The sequence below is a fragment of the Chlorocebus sabaeus genome, chromosome 1 (assembly GCF_047675955.1).
Source record: "Chlorocebus sabaeus isolate Y175 chromosome 1, mChlSab1.0.hap1, whole genome shotgun sequence".
In the NCBI taxonomy this organism is placed as follows: Eukaryota; Metazoa; Chordata; class Mammalia; order Primates; family Cercopithecidae; genus Chlorocebus; species Chlorocebus sabaeus.
This window is the reverse complement of record NC_132904.1, coordinates 122,035,950-122,047,967: the sequence shown is the minus strand read 5'-3', so window position 1 is coordinate 122,047,967 and position 12,018 is coordinate 122,035,950. Positions and strand designations below refer to the sequence as shown.

Genomic DNA, 12,018 nt, shown 5'->3' with positions numbered 1-12,018 from the left:
CTCATGATCTGCCCGCCTCGGCCTCCCAAAGTGCTGAGATTACAGGTGTAAGCCACTGTGCCCGGCCCCAGCAAAAGAGATTTCAAAACACAAATTGGGTTAAGTCCTGTTTTAAAATCATTCCATGGTTTCTCACTGTGTTTAATAACATTATACTCCTCATTGTGGCATGATCCAGTGTCCGCCATCCACACAACATCCATCCAGGCCCCTCCCTCACTTGCTGGGCTCTTGAGGTGCACAGGCCTCTGTCAACTGCTTGAACACCCCCACCCGTCCCCTGCCCCACCTCAAGTTCCTGGCTACAGACTTTCCTCAGAGCGATGTTCTGCAAGGGCCTCCCCACATCCTCCTCCTTGGCATCTCAATTTAAATGTTACCATCTGTAGCCTGGTTTTCCACTCCCTTTACCCCAAGTTCTTCATTTATACTTCAGTTCCTAGTTTGTGTTTCTCAGTACTTGCAGTTATTGGCCTCTCCCACAAAAATAAAAGCCCTTCTAGGGCGAGTACAGTGTCTAATTTATTTATCAACTTATCCCCATCCCATAGTATAGTTCTTGTTATAAAGTGTGTATATGGTACAGAAAATGTTCAAATATTTGCTGATCGATTGAGTGTGTATCTACCATTAATTAAAGTCCAAGGGATCAATTGATATTTCTAATTTTCTGAGCTGCAAAAATTAGGATGAATGGGAAGGCTGTAGTATTTTCTCTCATCCAAACAAATACCTTCCGTGCTGACATCCACCACTCACCTATTTAAAGCTGTTCATCCCTACACATAAAGATTCTCACCTGCTCTGGAGGAGTCTTCTTCCATCTTTTAGATTTTTCCTTCCTAACAACAAGAAATTAGGATCACACAGTACTTCTGCCGAAAGTCTATAGACTTGCTTCATAACACAAAGCTGCATGCACTTTTCTCCCAGTCCACATCCATTTGCAGTTCTCCTATGGCCTGGTCACGATTACATTCTGTATATGCTTGTAGAATTTTAAAATGCTAGGAACTGAATTCGCCACAGGCTGCTACATTTTCACGTTCAAATATCTGTTAAACATCAAGCACTGTGCTAAGAATATTAGTACTGCCGCCTCCAGTTCTCCTCCACCAAACACTACATGGCACTGACACTAAGCCAGGCACTGTTTTCTATACTTCACACTTATTCGCTCTTCTGTAAAGTAGAAGCTATTGGCATCTCATATCATAAATGGTATAGACAGTGAAACAGAAGCACACAGGTGGTAAGCAGCTTGTTAAAAGTCACACGACTATTACACATTAGACATGGAGTCAGTGTCCATGATGTTAAGACACAAAACAATACCATCTCGCAAAACTGAACAAGCCGTGGGCCTCGCCCTTAACAAATCTACACCTTTGGAGAAACAAACCATAAACAAATCTTTACAACATGTTTGTGCCAAGTTTAATATGCCTGGATGAGGCACCAAGGAGATGAGCACTTGTGCTTGAGGAAAATCAAGGCAAGTTTTATGGGAGATAAACACCCTTCTGGCAAAATTCAATGAAATTGTTCGTATTCATCCTCCTCCGCCTCCTGAAACTGAAGTCTATCTCGCCTTTTTCTGGTTTCCCTCCCTCCCCTCTAGTGGGAGGTCTTCCCTGTTTCCTAAATGTTGAGGATCCACAGGGCTCTCTGGTCTATTCCCTTTACATACTCCCTTCCCTTCCCACCCTATTCACCCCTAGACCTTAAAATACCAACTAAACGCTAAGGACTCCCAAAACGCTACCTTCAGTTCAGATCTTGGTGGTGCTTCGGGCCCAGGAGATACCCACTCAAGTTTCAGTCAGGCAGCCCTTCAACACTGAGAGGTACTTTCAGATTGTACTTCAAACTTAGAAGCCAAAAAACAATTCAACAACCTGCTCCTTATCCTAAGTGAATCAGATCTCTGAATAGTAGAAATAAGCTATGTGATAATACTTACAGGCCATTATTTCTTTCTGTTTTAAGCACCAACATATGTACTTACTGATTTTGAAAAAAACTGTCATATACTTCAGAATAACATATTTGGATCATTTCCAAAAGAGAGAATATGAATCAAAGGGAATCCAGTGAAGACAGTAAATCTGTAACCTTAAACTAGCGTGATATTCTTTTTAGGATATTCTTTTTTTCCTAATAAAAATTAACCCAAAATTATTATTATTATTATTATTATTTTTTGAGACGGAGTCTTACACTGTCACCCAGGCTGGAGTGCAGTCGCTTGATCTCAACTCACTGCAGCCTCTGCCTCCCGGGTTAAAGCTATTCTCCTGCCTCAGGCTCCCAAGTAGCCGGGACTACAGGCCCACGCCACCATGTCTGGCTAATTTTTGTATTTTTAGTAGAGACGGGGTTTCACTATGTTGGCCAGGCTGGTCTCAAACTCCTGGCCTCAAATGATCCACCTGCCTTGGCCTCTCAAAGTGGTGGGATTACAGGTGTGAGCTACTGCGCCTGGTCTACTATTCTCTTTGATCTGAAGATGAACTGAGAGCTGAAAAGCACTGTTTAGATCTGAAATAAGAATCTGAAAGCTCTTAAAAAAAAAAAAAAAAGCCCAGCCAAGCATCAGTCTTAAAAAAAAAAAAAATAAGCCAGGCATGGTGGCTCACTGCCTGTAATCCCAGCACTTTGGGAGGCCGAGGCGGGTGGATCATGAGGTCAGGAGATCGAGACCATCCTGGCCAACATGGCAAAACTCTGTCTCTACTAAAAATACAAAAATTAGTTGGACGTGGTGGCATGTGCCTGAAGTCCCAGCTACTCAGGAGGCTGAGGCAGGAGAATTGCTTGAACCTGGCAGGCAGAGATGGCAGTGAGCCGAGATCACGCCAGTGCATTCCAGCCTGGGCGACGGAGCAAGACTCCATCTCAAAAAAAAAAAAAAAAAAAAAAAAGGTGGCCAGTGAAAACAATTGAGGGTATTCAAAAAAAAAAAGAGAGAGAGACGAGAGAGAAAACAGAAAACAGGCTAGGGAGACTAAAAACATACTTTCATAAGGAAGTGAATGTGGTCAGTGGAAGACCAAGGAGGACTCTCAGAGAGCAACCAGAAAGCTGGGCAACCGGGGCTCAAAGGAGGCAGATGGACACTTCATTCAGGATAAAGAGAGCAGCTTTCCCCCAGACTTGAAAGTAACAGATCACTGCAGGAAATAAGCAGAAAGAGCAAAATGAAGCCCCCTTCCTCCAATGTGGAGCTAACCACTGCTGACATTAGGGTTTATGTGGAGAAAAGCAGTTTTTAAGAAGAACTCTCGGAGTAAGTCTGAGTATCCTGGGTTCATGTTCATATCAATTCTAAAAACGTCATTCATTAGTTTGCCCCTGCTTTTACACCATAAATCTTCGTACATATAAGCCCCTCCTTTAAAACAAAATTCTTCCTTCAATGTCTTATTAAAATTAACTTTAAAAAAACTCAAGCTGCTTGAGTTTTTTAGTTAATTGTAAGAAGTACAGTAGTGCATGTTTTCTGCAGTAGAAGAAAGAAGCAGTCTATTTCTAGTGGCTGGGGGCAGGGAGGCACTGGGGACCAGCAGGAACCTAGAAGAGTCAGCAGAGGGTAGACACTTCCCAGCCCCATGGACAAGACTCCTGTGGAATCTGTAAAACTGCAGTGAAGTACTAAGTTCTGGCAACAGCTCTCAAACCTGCTCCTTAGCAAGAGAGCTAAAAAGAGAGTGTTTCTTACGCACTGTTAATGTGACTCTTAAGGCATATCAACAATAGGGAGAACTTGTCTGTACAAAAATAAAAAATTAGCCAGGTGTGGTGGCACATGCCTATGGTCCCAGCTACTTGGGAGGCTGAGGTGGGAGGATCGCTTGAACCCAGGAGGTCGAGGCTGCAGTGAGTCATGATCATGCCCACTCCAGTCTGGGCATCAGAGAAAGACCCTTTCTCCAAAAAAAAAAAAAAAAAAAAAAAAAAGATAAATAAGAGCTGAAAGATAAGCTTCCAAAAATAAACAAGGAAAACAAGAAATCCGTGCTTTTCCTTATGTGATATTACGGTGCTGCATTCCATGACACTAAGAATATAAAACATAACTTCTGTCCTTAAGTGTTTACCTCTTAATCTTTTTCCAAGGACCCTATTAAAATGACAACAGAGGGGTTTTTCCTTTTTCTAGGTATAAAACCAAGAATGTGAGGTGCAGGAGAGAAGCATTCAAGTTTTCAATGAATTTTTGGAGATGGAAAGCAAGTTTTAAATGCAGACCTGAAAATGTGGATTGGCATAAAGTCTGTTTAACTAATGCGCAAAGCGTCTTCCTCACTCCCTGCTAAGCCAGAGCACTATCTATTTTCATCTATTTTCTCCACCTCCAAATCCAGAGGTTTAGAGAAAAATGAACTGAAATCTGAAATGGGTCTGGAGTGAAATACATCAGCAGGAGCAACGAAGAACTGAAAACACAGATTATGTCAACAGATGCATACTAAAAGGTTATCCAAGCCCCCATCCTTGTCCCAGCAACCAATGCACTGTCAGTTAAAGAAACATTAGTATTCACTGGTTTTTCTTCAAATCGAATAAATCTTTCGCCTTTTACAAAAAAAAAAAAAAAAGAAACATTAGTAAACATATACATTTGTACAAACATATACACAAAACCCATGCATACCAGTCACCCTCCAGTGATGCCCACCACCCAACAAGACCCATGCTGGGAACTTAAAATAACAAAAACCAAAAATGAACAGTCAGAATCATTTGACATTCGAAGAAATCCCACAATAAAATAAGTCATTTGTTCCTTAAATTATTAAGCATCTATTCATCGCCAGGTACTGTTTCAGAAGCTGGCGAACAATTATAGAGGAGAAAAAAACAAAAAACAAAATCCCCGCCCTCATAGAATGTTTTAGTGGTGAGGGAGAGAAGTAAATAAATACGTGGGATGCTAGATGGTGGGAAATGCTTCTGTAGAGAAACAAAGCAGGGAAGCGAGATGGTGGTCTGAACTTCTCAATCCAGTGCTCTCCTCACTAAGGTGACATTTAAGCAAAGACTTGTGAATTCATCCAAACTGAGGTGTGGGAGCAACTCACTGGCTATCTGAGGGAAGACACATCCAGACAGAGGCACAGGTGCAAAGGCCCACATCACCTGGAGGAAATGGAGCCCACGCAGAGAGGAGGAAAACTAAAACACTACAATGGGCCCTCTGAGCCCATCATATCCACAGAACAAGAATCAATATTACAAAAAGGTATCAAAGAAAAATTCAAGATTGAGCGAAGAATCACAAAAATAGTGTAAGAAAACATCCCAGAACTAGAGAACATGAATTTCCAGAACCGAATCTGCCTGTGAGAAGCCAGCACAACAGCTGAGTAAAGACCCACAGTCTGGTGTTAATACACATCATGAAACTGCAGAACACCAGAGACAGAGAATATCCTCAAAGCTTCCAGAAGGGGAGAAAACAAACAAAATAAGGTCACATAAGAAGGATTTGAATCACCATGTCTCTAGAGCAATTACAGATGCCTTCAACGCTCTGAGAGAACCTTATTTCCAATCTAGAATTATGTAACTGCCGAACTATCAAACAAGTGTGTGGGCCAAACAAAGTCATTCAAATACTTCTTAGAAATAACTGAAGTATGTGCTTTTAAAAAATAAAGACATAAGCCCAGAAAGAGGAAGACATGGTTCCTGCACAGAAAGGGCAGGTCCAGGAGGATCCCAGGGCAGCAGTTCTTGACAGCAACAGTAAAGGCAGGAGGAGGACGAGGAGGAGGAGGAGAAGGAGGAGGAGGAGAAGGAGGAGAAAGAGGAGGAGGAGGAGGAGGAGGAGGAGGAGGAGGAGGAGGAGGAGGCGGCGGAGGAGGAGGCGGAGGAGGCGGCGGCGGCGGCGGCGGTGGCAGAGCTCCAATAAACAGGTGATATATTTGAGCTCACAGAAAATGTTACTGACAAGAATGTGACAAATATATTGGAGCATTTGGGAAAAAATTAACAGTAGATACATGAAACACACAGGTGAAGGCCAACCTACACACCAGGAGGAACACACTGTCACAGATCATCTAGCTCAACAGTGAACAGTATTTGACAGAGGTGTAAGTACATAAAAGCTACCTGTTTTAGCAAAAAATTACAATAGAACTGTATTAGGGGATAGAGGGCTGGAAAAATAGGAAAGTGGTGGGATGCAAGAGCTAAATACTAATCTATTGCTACAAGAAATCAACAGGCCACACATGAGGGGAAAACCAAGAAAGAATAACAAACCAACTATTTAGCAACAAGAAGACACAGTAGACTCTCAAAAAAAGTCATTTTGTTCAACATCGTTTTTTCATAACATTGATGAGAAAATAAGTGATTCCTGGCTGAGGTCACCCATCTGTGTGGAGCTGGCACGTTCTCCCCACGTCTGTGTGGGTTTTCTCCAGGTATTCTGCTTTCCTCCCACGTCTCGAGGATGTGCCTACTAGGTTAACTGGTGTGTCTACATGGTCCCTGTGTGTGTGTGTGTGTACATGCGCACCCTATGGGATAGATGGCGTCCTGTCCAGGGCTGGCTCCTGCCTTGTGCCCTGAGCTGCCAGTATAGGCTCCAGTCACCTGTGAGCCTGAGCTGGAAAACGCATGAATGAATGCAAATTACCAGCAAATAAAAATCTGCAAAGTTTATGGTAATCATCCAAATGCACAACAATAACCGATGTGGCACAAAAGCTCTCAGGGGGCCTGCCCTATTGGTGATGGATTGTTTTGGAACTGAGCATGGTGGTAGGAAATGCTTCTGACAATTTTCACTTTGCACGCATTTATTCCTCGATTTAACCCACCACCACTATGATTGCAGTAACTCACTGACTCACCAAAAAGTGGGTGAAAATCTTACTTGTTTCAGTGTTTCATACTAGAAATGTTTTGGTTTTTATTTAGAAGTTGGGTATGTTTTTGTGACCAGAAAAACGCCATAGAAACCATATGGTAAAACTGGTTTTGTCATATGGTGTTTCAATAATACTGATGATGTTGATAACTTACTGTAAAGACAGAGGAAAAGAGGAAAACAACTGAGTGGTTGCCTCTAAAGAATGGGACTACCAGGTAGGGAGGGCAGAGAAACAGTTTTTGTTTTGTTGGTTTTTTTTTTTTTTTTTTTTTGGTGACGGAGTCTCGCTCTGTTGCCCAGGCTGGAGTGCAATGGTGCAACCTTGGCTCACTCCATCTCTCCAGTTCAAGTGATTCTCCTACCTCAGCCTCCCAAGTAGCTGGGATTACAGGCACACGCCACCACGCTCAGCTAATTTTAGTATTTTTAGTAGAGATTGGGTTTCACCATGTTGGCCAGGCTGGTCTCGAACTCCTGACCTCAGGCAATCCACCAACCTCAGCCTCCCAAAGTGCTGGGATTACAGGTGCACCCAGCCTGAGAAACTGGTTTTTAAATATAAACCTTTTATTACTATTTGCCTTTTAAACCATATTACACAAATTACTTTTTCTCTTCCTTTGAGACGGGTCTGTCTGTGTCACCCAGGCTGGAGTGTAGTACTGCAATCACGGTTCACTGAAGCTGCAGCCTTGACTTCCTGGGCTCAAGTGATCTTCCCACCTTAGCCTCAAGGGTAGTTAGGACCACAGGTGCATCACCATGCCCAGCTAATTTTGTGATTTTCTGTAGAGACGAGGTCTTGCTATGTTGCCCAGGCGATCTCAAACTCCTAGGCTCAAAAGATCCTCCCCGCTAGGCCTCCCAAAGTGCTGGGATTAAGGTGTGAGCCACACACCCCGCCCCCATTGAACAAATCTTTTTTTTTCTCTTTTTTTTGAGTCGGAGTCTCACACTTTCACCCAGGCTGGAACGCAGTGGCACGATCTCGGCTCACTGCAACCTCTGCCTCTCGGGTTCACGCCATTCTCCTGCCTCAGCCTCCCAAGTAGCTAGGACTACAGGTGCCCGCCACCATCCCCATCTATTTGTATTTTTAGTAGAGACAGGGTTTCACCGTGTTAGCTAGGATGGTCTTGATCTCCTGACCTCGTGATCCGCCCACCTCGGACTCCCAAAGTGCTAGGATTACAGGCGTGAGCCACCGCGCCCGGCCGGAAATCTTAAAGTATATTCCAACACCACTCAATGAAGTAACCTCCAAATATAAACATTAGCTCAGTGGTGAAAAGTTAAATTCTGGGGACAAGAGCAGAATTCGGTTTCTTAGTATCAATGCTAAATGTATTCAAGATAAATCTGAAATAAATCCCACTGATTCGGGCTGAAAGTACTTACGTATCAGTGGAAAATCTTCACAGACTAGAAACAGAGTTGCAAAGATCTTTTAAATGACAAAAAAACTGAAGCCCAAATTATTTGTTCAAGTTCCCAGTGGCTGAACTGGGACTAGTCCCACATCTCCTGGCTCCCAAAGACTGCACTTTCCAGGGCACCTCCCGAGAGTTCCTGCTAATTGCGTCCTTTAATCTCTATAAAACCATAAAACCATGTCCAAGTACATCCTGCTTTTCAAGGAAATGGAATCGCTGGTTAATCTGCAACTAACAAATCACAGTTTGAGGAGGCGTAACTTAAACTTCATGCCACTGATTAACCTTAAATTTATGATAAAGGCAAGTTCCTTTATTAGTCAGTCCTTCTTTATACTTGTGAAATACTAATGCAGCCTTTTTGTTCCGGAATAGACTAGGAAATATCTTTAAAAAGAAACTATCAAGTTCTTCATATGGTTATTTTGGGGGGCACATATTATGATATATCAAAATCAATGTAAATAAGTCATGTTTGAATACAGCTGTACTCTCCAAGAATGAAGAAATCACTAATAGAACTTCCTTCCTTGTTTTAAGAAAACAGTTTAGACAAGAGGAGTTCCCAACAAATGGAGTGTGACATTGACGCAGAAATGGAAAAGTGAACGGCCTAACAAAGGACCAGCTGAATGAGGAAGAGGGAGGAGGCAATATAGAGATTATAAAAAACAAAAACAAAAACCAGAAACAAAAGAGTTTTTGGCAGTGGCAGTATCGCAGCCAATGAGGTTTATCTGAGGGGCAGTTACTGCTCTTTGAAAATCGAGGAAGAAAAAAAAAAAAAAAGACATGACATTTGCATAAATTCTTTATACTGAGAACAACTCCAAATCACGAAGTGCCTAGACTCACGGGAGAAACGTTAAGGATGTTGTAACTGACGTACCCATGCTGGCTAAAGCTGCACTGTCATACCAAACAAAAACTTTGAATTCTTTAAATTTCTCTACAAAGTTTCAACAAGACAAACCTAAAAGTTTCTTCTCCAGAAATAAAGAACAAATACTTTTATTCTTCGTCACTGTGTGCTTTGAGTTAACCTGAAACCCTAGAGCACAAGCTCTGTGTCACTAGCAATGACATTTGAGTTGGTTCTTCGTTTTGTTTCCTGCCACAGAAGGCCAATTCTGCAAGAACAGGTGTAGTCTCTTGAATGCCATACAGTTAGGGTAGAAACAGGTTCTCCCATTCCGGACACAAAACCATAAAAGTCCTGTACCCAAAACAAGTTTCTAATTAATGTAATGATATGAATTTAATTCCGGATGTCAAAATTTCAGGGTCCTTGGAAAAGGGAGCTTCAAGTATCTAAGTAATACCCGATGTTCATCTGTTTAGTGAAATTAGAACCTAGGTCTGGAGCACGGAAGGTAATAATTCTTTTAAGGTGGAATTTCTCAACTTTTACAGATCTCTGTCCTACAGGTAAATGTGCAGGGCGGTGGGGGGAACAGGAGAAATGGATGTTGTTTCTCAATCTCCCTTGGAATTCTTCGCATTTATATCTGAATCGGCATTTACACCTGCCTTATAACAGAAACGTACACAAGGCTTGCTTCTTTCCAACTTTACAAATACATCTGCCTCTACGTTCATTCTTCAGGCCAGTGACAGAAATAAGACAATTCAAAATGTTCAGACACACCTAGCATACATTTATGATGCACTTCAGCCATCTAATAGATATTGTGAGTTTACTATGTGCCAGGTGAGAGGATTTAAAAAAAAAAAAAAAAAAAGGTCTTCCAGGGACACACAGATCAACAGCAGCTGCCAACAGTACGTCTTTACCTGCGTAACTCATAATCAATTCAAACTCAAAGGACAGTTACAGTGTAGGGGAAAAGACCAGACCTCATCACTGACCACCTAGGTTATAACTAGTTTTCCTACTATCAAACCCTTTCCTTTCCCATCTGTCCTGCATTCAACTGCCAGATTCACTTCCAGAATTTCACTTTCAAGGAGTCTCTCTGCCCTACTCAAGAAGCTTCAAAGACTCCCCACTACCTCTAGTTCCAACTCTTCAACTTGTCACCTCTAGTTCAAACTCTTCAACTTGAGTCTTCTATGAGTAGCTCCACCTGACCAACTTTGTTTCTTGTTGGTACGGCTCCCTTCTGCCAAACCCTTTAGGAGGTGTAGAACCCAAATCTAACTCAACTACCTATTCTCTAATAACTCCTCAGGCAGCCTTCATTCCAAGCAGTCTTAAAAAAATTGTTCCCCCTATCGTCACAGATCCATTAGTTTTCAGGACATTCTTTCTGAACTCAGCATAAGTTTTCCCCTTAACAAATGGCAGGAACATCCTAAGTTACTTTTAACACTACCATCCCAAGCAGATGTTTATCTTCCCAGCCACCCCTGAGTGAAATCAGAGGGAGTCACTTGCAGTTCGGGCAAGGGAATCCCAACATCGCATCTCGTGAGAGGGGGTTTGGTGCGGTTGCAAACTGTGGAGAAGAGAAAAAACAAAGGAAACAGGAAAAGTGAAGGTCTGTGCTCCGTACTTTCAGCTTTTTCTTTAGGAGTAGCGAAGGTAGGGAGGAGACTCCAAGCAATGAATTCTTGAGGAAGGACAGAAAAAACACTCGCAGTGCTTCCTAAGTAGGAAGTAGGGGCTGGGGGCCCTGGATAAAGGAAGGGGCCGTCATCCTTACGAGAGGGGGACAGGTTACAACGTGAAACAAAGAGGATGGGAGTTGGAAGATGACGGGTGGAGAGGCTACAGAGATCCGGGCATCCAATCAAGAGAGTACCCGACGAGTCCCGCAGGGGACTGGCGGATCACCGGAGATTCGGTGGCTAAGAGAGACAGCGTAGGTGCCTACGAGGGCTCTGGGGCGAGTGTTTATGGGACATCGCCTCTAAGGGGGCGCGGGGGCGGGGAGGAGTTTCTCACTGAGATCGTGTACCAAAAGGAGAAACGTTTCTCGGACCAGTGTTCTTCTTGAATGGAAATACCGGGGACGCGGAAAACGTTAAAGCGTTGAGGCACCAGCATTTCCCAGCCCCAGCCCTGCTTCCCTACACACTCACCGAGTCTCCTCCAAACGCCACTGCTCCAGCTGCAGCTACCGGCCGGCGCAGCCGCACTGAGCGCGAACCTTCCCCCGTGACTCCCCCAGGCCCCACCCCGCACCACGTGACCTGCAGGGTCCACCCACTCCCGCCTCACTCTTGCCGCCCTTCTCCACGTGGTCTTGGCTCGCCCCTCCCTTCCTGGCAAGATGGCGGCGCCCAGGTGGAGGCCGTCGGGCCTCTGGATCCGGGGAAACAGCCAGGGTTTGGGGAGTCTCTTCAGTCTCGTCTCAAAGCCATTTTGTGCCGCTGCCGCTGCCTCTACGTCCGTAAATGCCCAGAGATTAGCGGAGAGGCTCCGAGCCCAGAAACAGGAACAAGACACAAACAAGAAGCCGGTGAGTCCGAAGGGACCACAACTCCCAAGAGACAGTGCGCTCATTGGTTTCCCGGACCCGGAGTAGGTAGGAGGGTCCTCTGACTGAAAGCGTGTGAGTCAATAGCCCGGACGCGAGGTGGGAGAATGGGGAGAAGGTGGAGGGGAGGGGTCAGTAAGGGTACGGTGTTTTCCCGTGAGCTGGGTCTTTGGCTACTGTCAGGCTCGGTCCTACCCACTGCGTGGGTACGCAGGTTAGACAAACTGGTACCCCTGCTCTCAGATTACTCGAG

At 44.0% G+C, this 12,018-nt stretch overlaps 2 protein-coding genes across 8 annotated transcripts in view; one reads left to right on the top strand and one right to left on the bottom strand.

The window, feature by feature from the left end:
- The window catches only part of FAM118B (family with sequence similarity 118 member B), a 49,719-nt gene extending 38,246 nt beyond the window's left edge, over window positions 1-11,473 (bottom strand). For 2 of the 4 annotated variants that reach the window (XM_008021432.3, XM_073022173.1), the window contains exon 1: window positions 11,368-11,454. The gene's annotated coding sequence lies outside the window, so the exon portion shown is untranslated. Of the gene's footprint in view, window positions 1-11,367 lie in introns of all 4 variants that reach the window. The other 2 variants (XM_008021434.3, XM_008021431.3) reach the window with 2 other exon arrangements.
- A 49-nt stretch (window positions 11,474-11,522) lies between these two features.
- Window positions 11,523-12,018, top strand: part of RPUSD4 (RNA pseudouridine synthase D4) — a 132,995-nt gene continuing 132,499 nt past the window's right edge. For all 4 annotated transcript variants that reach the window (XR_012094920.1, XR_005242582.2, XR_005242581.2 and 1 more), the window contains exon 1: window positions 11,523-11,747. Coding sequence is in view for 1 of the 4 variants with exons in the window: in XM_008021429.3 (XP_008019620.3) it covers window positions 11,559-11,747 (189 nt within the window). In the remaining 3 variants the exon portion in view is untranslated. The remainder of the gene's footprint in view (window positions 11,748-12,018) is intronic.